Below are 18032 nucleotides of genomic sequence, written 5' to 3' on the forward strand. Positions count from 1 at the left end.
TCAAACATGACCCGCTGCGATGTTGGCTGGCTACTTGCTGCTCGGCACAGCATACACGTACACGCGCACCGCACAGACTACAATTTACATACAAACATATCCTGAGACGGTGGATGCTGGAGAAGAATTTCTTCAAAGCCATCAGGACGTCTTTCTCCAAGACCTCATCAAACTCCTTGAGTGCCCGGCCGCCAAAGCCACATTCCGCTTGGCCAGCCAGTACCCACTAGCTGCCTCCGGAGTCCCATAGGTCAAAACGGCCTGATGGAATTCTTTCTTCAAATTCAGCCTGATGCCATCCCTCACCGTCTGTGTCCAACAGGTTCGGGGGTTGATGCCACGACTAGCACCAACCACCTTATGGCCACAGAAACCAAGCTGGGGTGAAATAAGTATGCCAACACCTCCTTGGCATCTCACTCTGTGGGCAACTCCAGAGTGAAAGAGTGTCTAACCACTCTTGAGTGGACTGGGATTAGAACACAAGCTGTGTGTCGAGGTGAGTCTGACTATATCTAGTTGAAGCTTCTCAACCTCGCAAACCAGTTTGGGCTCCTTCTCTGCCAGAAAAGCAGTGTTCCACATCCTGAGAGCCAGGTTCTGCAGCCATGGATCAAACCACCAAGGTCACCACGCAACTCTCTTTGCACAAGTCATCAGATGAATTGATTATTTAAATTATCATTAGTTGCTGCCCTAAAATGTCATGATTTGGGTTTGGTTGGTGTGGTTTTTGCTAGATTTAGTTGTCATGCTTCCTTTTGTCTTGTATAATTTGTTTTCTTATGTTTTCCTTGTGTCTCGGCAAGTTTATCATGTCCACGTGCTTGTCATCCTACTCCCTTGCGTCAGCCAATCACTTTCCTCAGCCACGTGTCTTGTACAGGTATCTCTCGTTCTCTCATTAGTTGGTGTGTCTTTGGTTTTCTGTTTTTGTTCAGTCTTTGTCGGGTCATTGTTCAAGTCCTTGTTCCTGGTTTCATGACTTATTTATTATTTATTTATAGTATTAAGTTTTATTTTGAATCCTGTTTTGGACTTTTGAGTATGTGATTTTTTGATTACTCAGGCACATTATTTCATTGAGCCATTGAGGTCATTGAGCCATGTTTTGTCTTATTGTTTTTTGTTTATTGAAATACCTCGAGTTCACCTCTGCCTCCACACCCTTCTTCTCTGCATTTCCCTCCACCTCACCAACACAAATGTGACTTTTTTTTTTTTTTTTTAATATATTTTTGACTCAGATCCTTCTTCACCACAACGGACCGATACAGAGTCTGAATCACTGCAACCGCTGCACTGATTTGCCTGTCAATGTCCCGCTCCATCCTACCCTCACTCGTGAACAAGACCCCAAGATACTTGAACTCCTCCACTTGGGGCAGGATCTCATTCCTGACTCGGAGAGGGTACGCCACCCTTTTCCCGACTGAGGACCATGGTCTCAGATTTGGAGGTGCTGATTTTCATCCTAACTGCTTCACACTCAGCTGCGATCCGCTCCAGTGAAAGTTTGAGATCACAGCTTGATGAAGCCAACAGCAACAAATCATCTGCAAAAAGCAGAGATGCAATGCTAAGGCCACCACACCAGACCCCCTCAACACCTCGGCTGCTCCTAGAAACTCCGTCCATAAAAATTATTTACAGAATCGGTGATAAAGTAGAGCCTTGGTGGAGTCCAACCCTCACTGGAAACAAATCCGACTTACTGCCGGAAATGCGGACCAAACTCTAGACACCGGTCATACAGCAACCGAACAGCCCGTATCAAGGAGCTCGGTCCCCCGTAGTCCCGAAGGACTCCCCGAGGGATGCGGTCGAACGCCTTCTCCAAATCCATAAAACACATGTAGACTGGTTGGGCCAACTACCATGCACCCTTGAGGACCCTGCCGAGTGTGTAGAGCTGATCAACTGTTCCACGGCTGGGACGAAAACCACACTCCGGTCCCCCTTCTTAAAAATGGGGGACCACCATCCCGGAGGCACTGTCCCCGATGTCCATGCGATATTGTAGAGGCGTGTCAACCGCGGCATCCCCACAACATCCAGAGCCTTTAGGAACTCTGGGCGGATCTCATCCACCCCCGGGGCCCTGCTTTCCAACCACCATGACGTCAACCCCAGAGATAGGAGAGCCCACCTCAGAGTCCCCAGATTCTGCTTCCTCAAAGGAAGACGTGTCGGTGGAATTGAGGAGGTTTTCAAAGTATTCCGACTCACAACGTCCCGAGCCGAGGCCAACAGCGCATCATTTCCACAATACACAGTGTTAATGATGCACTGCTTTCCTCTCCTGAGATGGCAGATGGTAGACCAGAAATTCCTCAAAGCCATCTGGAAGTTGTTTTCAATGGCCTTACCGAACTCCTCCCATGTCCAAGTTTTTCCTCAGCGACCCCCAAAGCCGCATTCCGCTTGGGAACCAGTACCTGTCAGCTGCCTCCACAGTCCCACAGGCCAAAAAGGCCCGATGGGACTCCTCCTTCAGCTTAACGGCATCCCTTCCCGCTGGGGTCCACCAGCCGCCAGGCACCGACCACCTTAGCCAAAGCTCCGATCATCCGCCTCAACAATGGAGGCGCGGAACATGACCCACTCGGACTCAATGTCCCCCGCCTCCCCCAGGACAAGGGAGAAGTTCTGCCGCAGAAACTCTTTCTGACAGAGGATTCCTCCAGACGTTCACAATACGTTTGGGTCTACCAGGTCGGACCGGCAGCTTTCCCCACCATCGGAACCACACCACTAGGTGGTGATCCATTGACAGCTCCGGCCCTCTCTGCACCCGAATATCCAAACATGCTGTAGCAAATCCGATGACACGACTACAAAGTCGATCATCGAACTGCGGCCTAGGGTGTACTGGTTCAGGTGTCCTGGCTGCAGAGGGCGACCCCGGTGACCTGCTTCCGGGCAAGAGAAACCGACAACTCATCATAAGAGGTCATTGAGCCATGTTTTGTCTGGTCCCTCGCCTATGACCTGTTTGCCATGGGTGATCCTGTCAGGGGCATAATGACGCACTGAGGGGTATTATTATTATTGTTATTAATTATTGTATAACCCTTAGAGCTTTGTTAAAAAGTAATTACCATATTTTGTACTTTCCTGCTTTACCTACTGTATGTGTTTGTTTATTTTGCCTACATGTGAATTCAACATGTTTATTCACTTACCCACTTTTCTTATGTAGCAAGTGGCACCTTAAGGGGTTGCTGTAGTCCTTCAATCAAATTAGGGTTAAATAAGAGCAGGTGTGTGTGTGTGTGGTTTCAGATCGAGTGGAGCACCAGAGCGATTGAAGGGCTTACACGGAGGTGCTCACTAAAGCCTGGTTCACACTACAGGAGAATTGGCCCGATTTTAGCCCCGAATTTTCCCTCCCGACAATTGTAAGGATGCACCGAGACACAAGCGATAATCTTCCCAGATAATCCTCCCGTGTGTGTTGTCACCCTACATGGCGCCTCCCGATATCGGCGCTCGGAAGGACCCCCGACTTGAAATCGGGCATATCCAACATGTTGGAACTTTTGGCCCGACTTCGCTCTGCACAGCAGATTGACAGTGACGTGCAGCAAATTAGAAAGCGAGCCAGCGAGGAAGCCGGTGGGGAATCCAAAATCAAAACAGTCATGACGCAGAAGAAAGTCCGTGCTCGCGCTATTACACTCTTTTTATTTTATTTTATTTTTATTTATTTATTTTTTTTAATGCACGCACACACATTCTCCACAAATAAACGTGGTCTCCGGGTGGGACGCCAACCCGCGCCGCTAGCACTGAGCCGAGGGCAAGCGATGTATTGCCAGTGCCCATTTACGCTCCTTGACAGGGGTGGTTGGCGAAATAACTTGTGTGGGCGTGCCTCAAAACAACTCAAAATTTATATTAGGGTTGCAGCTATCAAATATTTTGGTATTCGGATATCCTACTGGAAATTCTAGCTAATTGGGTATTTGGATAGAAATAAAAACATACCTGTACAGTATATACACTACTTTCTTGTTAAACAAGTATAAATACAGAAGACAAAAAACACATTTGCTTGTAATTAACAACCAACTGCTTTTCATTTTTGGATAGCTAATCAACAAGCTTGTCAGCAAACTATTTTCCTCTGAAACAGTGAGATTTTAGACAACTTGCACGTTGGGGTACTGGCACATTGGGAGCAGAGTTTCTTTGAAAATGGCATATTAAACCTTTACATGTGGATTTTTCTTTTGCCAGGTGTGATGAGTGTGTCAAGCTCAATGGATTTTGGTGAATGTTAAGATCTGCAAAAATCAGTGTACTTTTTTATTTTTAGGGAATGAGTTGCCCTGATTTGTATTTTTTGTAAAAGTATATATACACGTCATCGCTCGTACTCATTGCACATGTCAAGTTTGGGATTTTTTGGAGCATGTACCGGGGAGTTATTAAGCATATCCTTTTTCATTGCGAAACGTGTTTACAATTTTTGTAAAAATACCGTAAATGGGGAATTTTTTTTTCATGCCTCAAGGGCTAGGTGGCGCTACATATATAACTAAATGTTGTCATAGAGATGGCTTCAGGCCTTGACTATAAACATACATGTCAAGTTTGGGATTTTTTGGAGCATGTACTGGGGAGTTATTAAGCATATCCTTTTTCATTGCGAAACACAAATTTTGATGCCCCGCCCTCATCATATAGTATTTTGAAAAGTCAAGATTTTTCCCCCTGTCGTTGGCTCAGGTCTTGACATGGTCCAGATCAAGTCTGAAGTCAGTCGGATGAAACGTGTAGGAGAAGTGGGCAAAAGTATGCCCCCTGTAAATGTGCAAAAATCGTCAAAAATGGGACATTCAAAAATTCGTAGCTCACTTCCTGTTCATTTTAGCATATGGGTCCAAGAGACTTTTTTTGTAGGTCTTGGGCTCCCTCATACACCTAAAAATATTCGTCGTTCTTGCTTAAACGTACAAACGGGGCTGCTTTGTTAAAAATTTCTAGGGGGCGCTATTGAGTCATTTTTGGAAAAATAGCACATTCTACGATAAAATATTGCTCATTTTGCCAGGCCAGATGTGTGTGCCAAGTTTCATGTGTTTCTGTGCCAGTTTAGACCCTCAAAAGTGGCGTTGTTTTCTTGGCGAACAGTGCTTAGCCACGCCCATAGCGATTCACGAAAACTTACAAACTTCATGTTGTGACATCATGAAGGCGGAAACCCTCTCATCTGAGCAAATATGAGGTAGGTCCAGTTAACGTGTTTGGAGAAAAACGTAGAAGAAAAATCGTAAGAAAAAAATATCCCCAGTAGGTGGCGCTATCAGTAAGATGAAATTTAAGTTTGTAGATGAGTTAAGGGCTGTCATCAATTGTGTGAAATTTTGAGAAGATAGGATCATCTGGTTCATGTTAATGCAGCTTTTATTGTCACGAAAAATCTTCAGACTTTGCGGCACCGTAACGGCGACGCCCTTTGGCGAAAAGTTACAATATTCGGTGTGGGGCATGATCAACATGTTAAGACTTTTCTGACCAATTTTTAATTGTATCCCTTCAACGAGCTTGGCACAGTAGCTAAAAACGTAAATTATGACATTTATTGTCACCACTTGGTGGCGCTATATGTATAACTGAATTTTATTAAATAGATGTTTTCAGGCCGTAACTATTAAGTTGCATGAGAAGTTTGAGATTTTTTGGAGCTTGTACATTGGAGTTATTAAGCATTTTGTCTTTCTGGACAAATGAAATTTTAAAGGCAATATTTGATGCCCCGCCCCCATCCATCCATCCATCCATCCATCCATCTTCTTCCGCTTATCCGAGGTCGGGTTGCGGGGGCAGCAGCTTTAGGAGGGAAACCCAGACTTCCCTCTCCCCAGCCACTTCAACCAGCTCCACCGGCGGGACTCCAAGGCGTTCCCAGGCCAGCCGAGAGACATAGTCTCTCCAGCGTGTCCTGGGTCTTCCCCGGGGCCTCCCGCCGGTGGGACATGCCCGGAACACCTCCCCAGGGAGGCGTCCAGGAGGCATCCGAACCAGATGCCCGAGCCACCTCAGCTGGCTCCTCTCAATGCGGAGGAGCAGCGGCTCGACTCTGAGTCCCTCCCGGATGACTGAGCTTCTCATCCTATCTCTAAGGGAGAGCCCGGACACCCTGCGTAGGAAACTCATTTCGGCCGCTTGTATCCGGGATTGTTGTTGTACGCCAGCCGATCCTGTCGCCGCAGTTGTGTTTTTCACTTCTACCATGCATGACACGCGCAGCGATCAGTGTTTTTTTTTTTTTTTTCCATTTAATAAAATTTTTTTTTTGCTGGTTTCAGACCTTAACGAGCCACTTAATTGTTTGATAGACGGTAAAGTGCGAAGACGACAATCCCTCCTAAAGCGAATGCTCGGCACACTATAGTGGGAAAAGGGGGGGGGGGGGGGGGTTGTCGTTGTCCGCTGTCAATAAACTCGGTTCTCATCGTTCACATTCAAATAACTCGATTCGTTCATCATTAATCAACTCAACGCGGCTAAAAAGGCAGACAAACCAGCGTCCGGTTTAGGGTTGTGCATGACGGCTAACACTGCTGTTAGCCCGCTGTTAGCTAGCAGTCACGGCTAAACGCTGGCAACAGGCGCCGTACAAAATACAACGTCAGCATAAATATGTTTAATTAGCCTCTTACCTCGGGCTTGAACGTGACTTCAGGACAAAGTTGTGTTACTGACGTCGAGCCCAACAGTTTGGTGCATTTATATTGCCATTGTTCACAAACTCCGAATAGAGGAGCACATCTCCCATCCCGATGACACGTTCCGGTAACTTCAAAATAAAAGTGCTACAATGCATTGATCTACATATACTACTTGGTAAAGTAAGGTTTATTTTGAAATGTAGTTTCTCACAGCCCCGTGTACTGTCATGCATACTGCCGTTAGCTTGACTAAGACTATCTCAGCAGCTATCCATGGCAGAAAATGTCATTTCAATTCTACTATTAATAATCGTTTTTGTACGATTATGCCTATTTTGTAATCGTGGAGGGTAATAATCGAAATCATAATTGAATTTCGATTAATTGCACAGCCCTAATTTCTTTGTATTATTCCCAGGTCACTTCCCTTTTATAATACTGATGCCCGACTGGCCACGGTGGGGCTGCGCATAGGGTTTTGCTGTTAGTAAGTGTTGTTTGTGGTGCTGTGTTTTGTGCTCGAATATTACATTCGTTTTTCTACTGCAGTGCCGTGAGTATTTAAAGGGATCGTTCGGCTTTTTTAACATGAATCTCAATTTGATCCTCACCTCTCGTATGTGCGATCAGCACTGACTTACCCCTGACAGCGTTCTGTGACACGCGTTCTGGTTCGGCGTTGGACGAGAGGAAAATAGTCCAGCAAGCTGGCTGGGGTCTCGGAAATAAAGCGTTTTTCTTCTAAAAACTATTTGTTTTCAAAAGCGTGATACATTTCCATCACAATACTCTTTTCTGAATAAAGTCAGACGCCATTACCGCCAGCCACTACTTTTCTGTTCGTTCGTATCACTGCGCGGCGCCCTGTAGAACGCTAACCGACGCACTGCAGCCAGCTAGCTGATACTTCCGCCGAAAAGGCAAACAACTTCAGGCGATGTGAGGATCAAATTGAGATTCATGTTAAAAAAGCCGAACGATCCCTTTAAGATTTGCGGGTTTGTTTGCCACACATTTTGTTTAGACCTATGTGAATGCTCGCCACCAATATTCCAGCCACTCAGCATGTAAACTAAGGGAAAGTACCTTTTTACATGTTAATTGTCAAAATAAATGATGTGACTTTGTATCTGACTCCAAGCTCTTTGTATGAAACACAGCACTACAACACTTATCTCTTATAATAATCTTGGGGTGGCATAGACGGATGTTTATGCGTAGGTTACCTTTCATAGCCTAGCTGTGACAGCGATTGGAAAATTAATTGTTCAATAATAACTTTACAGTCCAAAGTTCATGTCTGTTAGGAACAGAAAAAAAGATACAGAATGCTTAAAAATAAAGTGTAGGTAGCCTAAGGCAGTGGTCCCCCAACACCAGTTCGGAGTCCAGCCATTTGGTATCTGGCAGCACAGATATATTAATTAAAAAAATAAAACAAATAAATAAATAATAATTGTAAAAAAAGAATTTTGTAGCATGTGCATCCATCCATTTTCCGAACCACTCGCTACTCACAAGGGTCGCGGGCGCGGAGCCTATCTCAGCTGTCTATGGGCAGTAGGCGGGGTACACCCTGAACTGGTTGCCAGCCAATTGCAGGGGACAGAGACGACCAACCAGCCACACACACAAGCACACCTAGGGACAATTTGGAGTGCCCAATTAACCTGCCATCATGTCTTTGGAATGTGCGAGGAGACCGGAGTACCCGGAGAAGACCCACGCAGGCACGGGGAGAACATGCAAACTCCACCCAGGAAGGCCTCAGTACTGGGAGGCGGATTTGCTAACCAGTCATCCACCGTGCCGCCCTTTTTGTAGCATATATGCCCCAAAATGTACATTTACCCCAGTTGGTAATGTTCGCCAACACATCGACAAATGTTTGCCAGTCTAATTGTAGCAGAGAATATTCTTAAAATGTCTGTTATCTGGCGTAAATGTGAATGGCATTAATGAATTTCACCACACCACCGGCAGGTAGTTGCCAGTCCGTGAAATATCAGTCAGCCCATGAACCATATGGCAGAAAGAAATTTGATGACCACCACTGTCCAAATGCACCTGAATAGCCTGCATAGAGTAAGACCTTATATTCCGGTCAAAATCCTCCTTTTCATTTAAGGTCTGAAATCATGTCTAGCAATGACACAGTATGAAGTAAAGTACGCATTTCCTGAATCATTGGACTCTGGTGAATATTCCAGTTGTATTTTCTGTCTATAATGTTCCTTGATGTCACAGCGCTGAAATAAACTGTATACTTCATACGAAAATTGTGTGGGGGGGGGGGGGGGGGGGAGTGTTTCTGAAAGTTTCAATATCTCCAGTGACCTATATACTGTATTTGACAAAGACCTTCACAAATGGGCTTAAATTGAAGCTTAGAATGTGCCCTTTAAAATTATAACAAACATAACATTGTCAAACACTGATAAGTAGGGGTGTGAATTGCCTAGTACCTGACGATTCGATTCGTATCACGATTCACAGGTCACGATTCGATTCGATACCGATTAATCCCGATACGAATTTATAAGTCGATTGTTGCGATTTTTTTCATTCAAATTTAGAAAATACTAATCAGTAAGCTTGTAGAGTGTAAGATTTATATGAAAATCTATTATTTATTTATCTGAAATTTCAGTCTTATAGAGGTTGTAATCTGTTTCATGTTTGAACAGCATTAAAATAAAATATTAAGGCTTAATGTTCCGTTCATATAACATTCTTCCATGCTCAAGGTGTGAATCCTAAAAAAAAAAAAAAAAAAAAAAAAAAAAAAAAAAAAAAAAAAAATCGATTCTGCCGATTATTGAATCGATTCGAGAATCGCGCGATGTAGTATCGCGATATATCGCCGAATCGATTTTTTTTTAACACCCCTACTGATAAGTGTCTTGAACATTGCCAAAACCAGGATATACACCAGGGTAAGAAAAAATGCATTTTTACAGGTAGATTGTTTACTTCATGAGGTGATAACTACTAAAAAGCTACCAGTCTGAGATGTCTATCATATCAAACCATAAACTACGGATGTATAGGTAGAAAAAAACAAAAAACTAGAATTTGCCCACACAGGTGGTATCGGTATCTGCTCTGGCCCATGGACTAGAACAACAAAGAAAATATAAGCAGTAGGGATGCGATGATACCCAAACATCACGATATTATATCATGATATGAAGGTCACAATTACAATAATTATCCCGATATTATGGGGAGGTGGGCGGCACGGTGGTAAGCGGTTGGCACGTCTGCCTCCCAGTACTGAAGGACGCAAGATCGAGCGAGTCTAGGGTCCGGCCTTCCTGGGTGGAATTTGCATGTTCTCCCGTGCCTGCGTGGGTCTTCTCTGGATACTCTGGTCTCCTCCCACATTCCAAAGACATGCATGGCAGGTTAATTGGGCGATCGGAATAGTCGCTAGGTGTGCTTGTGAATGTGAGTGGTTGTTCGTCTCTATGTGCCTTTGTGATTGGCTGACAACCAGTTCAGGGTGAAGCCAGCTGGGATAGGCTCCAGCATCCCCACGACCCTTGTGAGGAGCAAGCAGTTAAGAAAATGGATGGATGGATATGGATATATATATATATATATATATATATATATATATATATATATATATATATATATATATATATATATATAAATAAAAGGTAGGGGTGTAACAAAAAACGATTCTAACCGTAAATCCGATTTTGAGTTCAACAATGCGAGTGCGCTGCCACATGGACTACTGTATCTGTCTAAAAATAGCTTGTGCCGGTCGATGGCCCGATCAAGACGTCATAAATCGGTTTTATGTTGCTGATATATGAAATCAGGCTGTCTTATAAAACAACCAAAACAGTCCAGTTGCTCTCAATTCAGTGCCTTAAAAATGAAATGTCCTCCTGAATGAATAAGAATATTATTCACAAGCGAGCTGTTTAAACTGCATTTCCTCGACTCCAAGTTACACGAGACTTCGCCCGGAATGCGGTGTTTGTGTGTGGATGGGAAAAAAAAAAAAGTCACGCAAGATTTGTCGCCGTAGTGGACAACGACAGTAAGGTAGCACTTTTGCTTTCGGTTTTAAGAGGAAAGTGTTGAAGACGCGGACACAACGTGTTCCGGCACGTTTCATGTCCAAAGTATGGAAGGGATGTTAATTTTATACGAACAATGGAATGCTGGTAAAAGTGTCGCCATGTTCAAAGACTGTCAACTGCGAGTACGACAGATGTACAGGAACCGCTGTGTTTAACCCCACAGAGAGAGACAGGACGTCTTCCAATTAAAACGTGCTTAACAATCTCTTAACAACACTTTACTTGCTAATGCATGCACAGATTTCCTCCCCATATTGACTCTGTTCACAAGCATATTACATTCCCCTTCATCTGACAATTTGCGTGGATTTTAAACATACAAGGGTCAAAACATGCCTTGTAAAAATTTAACTGCACTTAAAAACTAGCCAGCAGAGGGTGCTAAAACTGCACAAATTGAAATCAACCTGACTTTTTTTTTTTGTTTAATAGATATACTGCTTTTAATATTGTGACATGACGATTATAATATTGTGGCAGTTTTAATATGGCAATATCATGATATTGCCATTATCGTTACATCCCTACTTAGACACTTCAGAACATGGAAATGTTTTATTTCACGTGAAAATGAGGTCTTCGGTACTCATCCTACCCGAAGTTCATGGATACACCGACTCTCTGGCAGTGGTACCTACGTACAACCCCATTCTCTAATTTCAGCCCATTGAGATAGGAATATTTTCAGATATCAGGGATCTAGACATGTTAAACCCTTTTCTTTCCCTTAGTTTTCATTTTATTTTATTATAAATAATAACCAACTGTGAAAAATATCAATAATGAAGAGGCTTACAGCAAGAAGTTCCACAACTGTTTCAGCAAAGCCCACCACATACATGGCCACAGCCACTGCATTGGCAAAGGCAAAGATTAGACCAATAGACCCTCCAAATTCTGGGCCCAGACTTCTTGAAATCAAGTAGTATGCTCCACCTAGAAAGAGAAGAACATTGACAAATCACAGTCAGTCACAGACTTAGTTCAAGCTGCTCTCTGTAATAATTTGGCCAAAAATATCTTTACAATAGCCTTTTCATTTGACCATTTATAACTGAAACATCTTTTAATTGGTAGATTAACACCTTAGCTGTTCACGATGGGTACTCCTGCAAGCCTCTGGCCAATAGTTTTCAGACTGGATTCGGGTTAAAAATTTCCACCCTCTGACTGCGGATGGAACGTCGTGTGCATTTGTGAAAAAGGGTGTGTGCAGTTTCATATTTCGTCAATATTTCGTCATATGACGTCAATAGATGATATACATATATATATATAAATATAAATATACATATATATACATATATACACATATATACATATATATACACATATATATACATATATACACATATATATATACATATATACACATATATATATACATATATACACATATATATATATACATATATACACATATATATATATACATATATACACATATACATATATATACATATACATATATATACATATATATACATATACATACATATACATATATATACATATATATGTATATACATATATATACATATACATACATATACATATATATACATATATATGTATATACATATATATACATATACATACATATACATATACATACATATACATATATATACATATATATATATATACACATATATACATATATACACACATTTCTTAAATTCCCCATTGTGTATTTTCTGGTCTAGAAACAATGCTAAATTATTATTTTTTTTTTAATTTGATCTACTGTAATGTAATTTTGAGAACATTTACTGTGCAGACCTCAAATGTCAAAATCAAAACTCAACTCTCTTGTAAAAACCAGCTAAGTAACATTACTGATGTTATAAATATTGCATACTTATATACACTAATCAATTGGGTTGTGTGTGATATTTGTTAAACTTAATGTCCTGTTTTTCCAGGCAGTGCTATTTCCGAGCGTTTTTGAATGCATCATGCAAATCATGAAAGGGGTGGTGAGGTTTGAACGAGAGAGGAGGGTACTTTAGGGAGGAGTTTATTCGTGCATACTCTCCGCCAAGCCTGGTTCACGTGGCAAGATTTTAAAATTGTCGACCGATTTCCAATCTTTGACAGACACCACACGTGAAGAGAAAAAATCACGGGAGTTCCAGTTTTGAACGTACCATGCGTGGTGTGCGGCCACACTGCACAATCAACACACTCCACACGAGCCGAGTTCATTCAAGAATGTGACGAGAAGTCTCGCAAAACCTCTTGAGATTAAACGTGGCTTCCGAGTTGTCAACATGAGTTGATCCTGGTTTTCAGCCGAAAAAGCGGCATAAAAGAAAAGGTGTAGAAAAAAAAAAAAGAAAAAGTGTAAATGGGCACTGGCGAGACATCGCTTGCCCTCGGCTCGGTGCTGGCGGCGCGGGTTGGCGTCCCACCCGGAGACCACGTTTATTTGTGGAGAATGTGTGTGCGTGTATTAAAAATAATAATAATAATAATAATAATAATAATAATAATAATAAAAATAATTAAAAAACTATAAAGAGTGTAATAGCGCGAGCACGGACTTTCTGCTGAGTCATGACTCTTGATTTTGGATTTCCCACCGGCTTCCTCGCTGGCTCGCTTTCTGATTGGCTGCACGTCACTGTCAATCTGCTGCGCGGAGCGAAATCGGGCCAAAAAATCCAACATGTTGGATATGCCCGATTTCAAGTCGGGGGTCCCCTTCCGAGCGCCGATATCGGGAGGCGCCGTGTGTGGTGACAAGACACACGGCAGGATTATCTGTGAAGATTATTGCTTGCGTCTCGGCGCGTCCTTACAATTGTCGGGAGGGGAAATTCGGGGCTAAAATCGGGCCAATTCTCCTCCCGTGTGAACCACGCTTTAGTCTGTTATTTTCCTGTTTTGACATGTGCTAGGAATATGAATTTTGAAAATGACTTATTTGAATATCAATTTTGATTTCTTATTAACTTATTGTTTGATTCATGTTCTTTATGACAGGGGGACTATCAATGAAAATTAGCCAATGGTGTAGATGCCACAGAAGAGGCGGGACTGTTTTTGCACATCAGTTTGGTTCTGGTTCGGTTTGCGACGTGTGGGCTGCGTCAAAATACTTGTGCTTCCGACTTTGTGCCCCTCGGTTGCGCGTTCACAACCTGGACCGGAACCAAACTGATGTGCAAAATCACGTCCCGCCTCTTCTGTGGCATATACCCCATTGGCTATAATTGAGGGGATTTATATTTTATTAATGAAATGTTCATTCATGTACAGTGTCCCTCTATAACAAATAAAGAGAATACTGTAGATGCTTCATTAGCATTTAAAAAGACATGATATACCTCCTCGAACAAACCCATTTGTTGCAATGGCAGAAGTGGAGAGTCCAGTGATCGTCGTCACAACAGTGGCCATGGCAACAATCAAGCAAGATAGAGCTGCAGAAGACAAAGTGTTATCTTTAGAATTGCTTCATTAAAATCACCCAAAAACCAAGAGAGCTGTGTGAAAGACAAATGTGGTCATAGAAATGTGGTTATAGAGGCAAGCTCCTGAAATAAATCCTGCCACGTGTTAGTCAGCAGTGGCCAACTGACTGACACGTGGCAGGATTTGACATTTATTCATCTTGTTTCATTTCAAGTAACGATTGTAAAAAGGCCCTCTCTCACAGAGTTACGAATGTTGACGAACATTGCGAAAGTTACGTTTCGCCAGAATTAGACAGGGTTCGGAATATGTCGCATTTGTGTTCGTAATTATTCGTAGTTGTTGCCAGGAAAATTGAAAACATGTTCAAAATCCTTGCAAATCCATTGTTTCGCCAACATGTGCATTTGCTCGTAATCCTGTCGTAATTCATAGCAATTTGTCATAAACGTGTCCGCAAAGTTCTTTCCGAGGTCCCATTCATAAATTCACTCTGATGCCCATATACTACAGTGAGAGAGCGCTTGTGTTGAGCCGGATCGGTCTCTGTTTGGAGAAGCACACACATTGAAATCATATTACAAAAAAAAAAATCAATGAGCTAGCTTTGAGATGTGCGTTGAACATATTTTCTACTTTGTATTTTATGTTTTACAAGTGCTCATTGTGGCTCCGCCCACCACGGGCAGCACTGCAAGCCGGTGATATTCCTCCAAAACGCATAAAGATGTTGCCGTGCTATATTATAGAGCCTTAAAATATCAATGGCAGAAAAAAAAGCTTTAAGCCATTTACGTGTCAAAATGATGACAGACCATGTAGGCTGTTCATATTGGACTTTAATGTGCAGCGATGACGTGGTGAGCAATGAGCATGCAGGGGACAACACGGCCCTGCATTTTGGACTTATTTCCTGGTCTATATTATGCTCCAAAAATGCCTATATCGTAGTTAAGTATTGATATAATTTGGATAGCACTTCTGCATCTCAGGTTGCATGCATAGTAGTGATTCCGTTTAATTCACTCAGTGGCGGTGCTCTGCCGCTCCTAAATCCGAGCTGCCGCTCTTTTGAGCCCCCCCCCCAAAAAAGCTGAAAAATCAAAACAAAAAAAAAACAAAAAAAACACACACAAAAAAAGGAATAAAAAACGCCCGTCGTACACTGAGCCAAAAGACTTTCCATAACCAATTACCTCTTTAACGTCGTTTGTTCGGGAGTAAAAAACAAAAAACAAAACGCCCCTTTGCGCGCTGAATTAAACGGCTTTCCGGGCAAGAACCAATTAAGCCAACTCTTTGACATTCGTTCAAAATCTGTTTGGGTTATAAACCTGTCCGGACCGAAGAAGATGTTCTCTATCTACAAAGGTAGGTCGGATGTCGTTATGACGCGTGTCCATCCATCCATCCATCCATCTTCTTCCGCTTATCCAAGGTCGGGTCGCGGGGGCAGCAGCTTTAGGAGGGAAACCCAGACTTTCCTCTCCCCAGCCACTTCAACCAGCTCCTCCGGCGGGATCCCAAGGCGTTCCCAGGCCAGCCGAGAGACAGTCTCTCCAGCGTGTCCTGGGTCTTCTCCGGGGTCTGTCCAGGGAGGCGTCCAGGAGGCATCCGAACCAGATGCCCGAGCCACCTCAGTTGGCTCCTCTCAACGCGGAGGAGCAGCGGCCCTCCCGGATGACCGAGCTTCTCACCCTATCTCTAAGGGAGAGCCCGGACACCCTGCGTAGGAAACTCATTTCGGCCGCTTGTATCCGGGATCTCGTTCCTTTGGTCACGAGCTAGGTGAGGGTCGGAACGTAGATTGACCGGTAAATCGAGAGCTTTGCCTTTTGGCTCAGCTCTTTCTTCACCACGACGGACCGATACAGAGTCCGCATCACTGCAGACGCTGCACCGATCCGCCTGTCTCCCGCTCCATCCTACCCTCACTCGTGAACAAGACCCCAAGATACTTAAACTCCTCCACTTGGGGCAGGATCTCATCCCCGACCCGGAGAGGACACGCCACCCTTTTCCAACTGAGGACCATGGTCTCGGATTTGGAGGTGCTGATCCTAATCCCAACGGCTTCACACTCGGCTGCGAACCGCTCCAGTGAGAGTTGGAGATCACGGCCTAATGAAGCCAACAGCACCACATCATCTGCAAAAAGCAGAGATGCAATGCTGAGGCCACCAAACCGGACCCCCTCAACGCCTCGGCTGCGCCTAGAAATCCTGTCCATAAAAGTTATGAACAGAATCGGTGACAAAGGGCAACCTTGGTGGAGTCCAACCCTCACTGGAAATGAATCCGACTTACTGCCGGAAATGCGGACCAAACTTTGGCAACGGTTGTACAGGGACCGAACAGCCCGTATCAGGGGGTTCGATACCCCATACTCCCGAAGCACCCCCCACAGGACTCCCCGAGGGACACGGTCGAACGCCTTCTCCAAATCCACAAAACACATGTGGACTGGTTGAGCAAACTCCCACGCACCCTCGAGGATCCTGCTGAGGGTGTAGAGCTGGTCCACTGTTCCACGGCCAGGACGAAAACCACACTGCTCCTCCTGAATCCGACATTCGACTTCCCGACGGACCCTCCTTTCCAGCACCCCTGAATAGACCTTACCAGGGAGGCTGAGGAGTGTGATCCCTCTGTAGTTGGAACACACCCTTCTTAAAAAGGGGGACCACCACCCCGTCTGCCAATCCAGAGGCACCGTCCCCGATGTCCATGCGATGTTGTAGAGGCGTGTCAACCACGACAGCCCCACAACATCCAGAGTCTTTAGGAACTCTGGGCGGATCTCATCCACCCCCGGGGCCCTGCCACCGAGGAGTTTTCCAACCACCTCAGTGACTTCCACCCCAGAGATAGGAGAGCCCACCTCAGAGTCCCCAGACTCTGCTTCCTCAAAGGAAGACGTGTCGGTGGAATTGAGGAGGTCTTCGAAGTATTCCCCCCACCGCTTCATGACGTCCCGAGTCGAGGTCAGCAGCACCCCATCGCCACTATACACAGTGTTAATGGTGCACTGCTTTCCCCTCCCGAGACGCCGGATGGTGGACCAGAATTTCTTCGAAGCCGTCCGGAAGTTGTTTTCCATGGCCTCACCGAACTCCTCCCATGTCCGAGTTTTTGCCTCAGCAACCGCCGAAGCCGTGTGCCGCTTGGCCATCCGGTACCTGTCAGCTGCCTCTGGAGTCCCACAGGCCAAAAAGGCCCGATAGGACTCCTTCTTCAACTTGACGGCATCCCTTACCGCTGGTGTCCACCAGCGGGTTCGAGGATTTCCGCCGCGACAGGCACCGACCACCTTACGGCCACAGCTCCAGTCGGCCGCCTCAACAATGGAAGCGCGGAACATGGCCCATTCGGACTCAATGTCCCCCGCCTCCCCCGAGACAAGGGAGAAGCTCTGCCGGAGGTGGGCATTGAAACTCTTTCTGACAGGGGATTCCGCCAGACGTTCCCAGCAAACCCTCACAATACGTTTGGGTCTGCCAGGTCGGACCGGCATCTTCCCTAACCAACGGAGCCAACACACCACCAGGTGGTGATCAGTTGACAGCTCCGCCCCTCTCTTCACCCGAGTGTCCAAAACATGCGGCCGCAAATCCGATGACACGACGACAAAGTCGATCATCGAACTGCAGCCTAGGGTGTCCTGGTGCCAAGTGCACATATGGACACCCTTATGTTTGAACATGTTGTTCGTTATGGACAATCTGTGACGAGCACAGAAGTCCAATAACAGAACACCGCTCGGGTTCCGATCAGGGGGGCCGTTCCTCCCAATCACGCCCCTCCAGGTCTCACTGTCATTCCCCACGTGAGC

General features: G+C 44.6%; 1 protein-coding gene across 1 annotated transcript in view; it reads right to left on the reverse strand.

The window, feature by feature from the left end:
- The window catches only part of slc12a2 (solute carrier family 12 member 2), a 441149-nt gene that overhangs the window by 216404 nt on the left and 206713 nt on the right, over positions 1-18032 (reverse strand). The window contains exons 4-5 of the mRNA XM_077497763.1: positions 14113-14208; positions 11577-11716 (exon numbers count right to left, since the gene is read on the reverse strand). Coding sequence (XP_077353889.1) covers positions 11577-11716; positions 14113-14208 — 236 coding nt within the window. The remainder of the gene's footprint in view (positions 1-11576; positions 11717-14112; positions 14209-18032) is intronic.

The sequence above is a fragment of the Festucalex cinctus genome, chromosome 15, assembly GCF_051991245.1.
Source record: "Festucalex cinctus isolate MCC-2025b chromosome 15, RoL_Fcin_1.0, whole genome shotgun sequence".
Classification (NCBI taxonomy): Eukaryota; Metazoa; Chordata; class Actinopteri; order Syngnathiformes; family Syngnathidae; genus Festucalex; species Festucalex cinctus.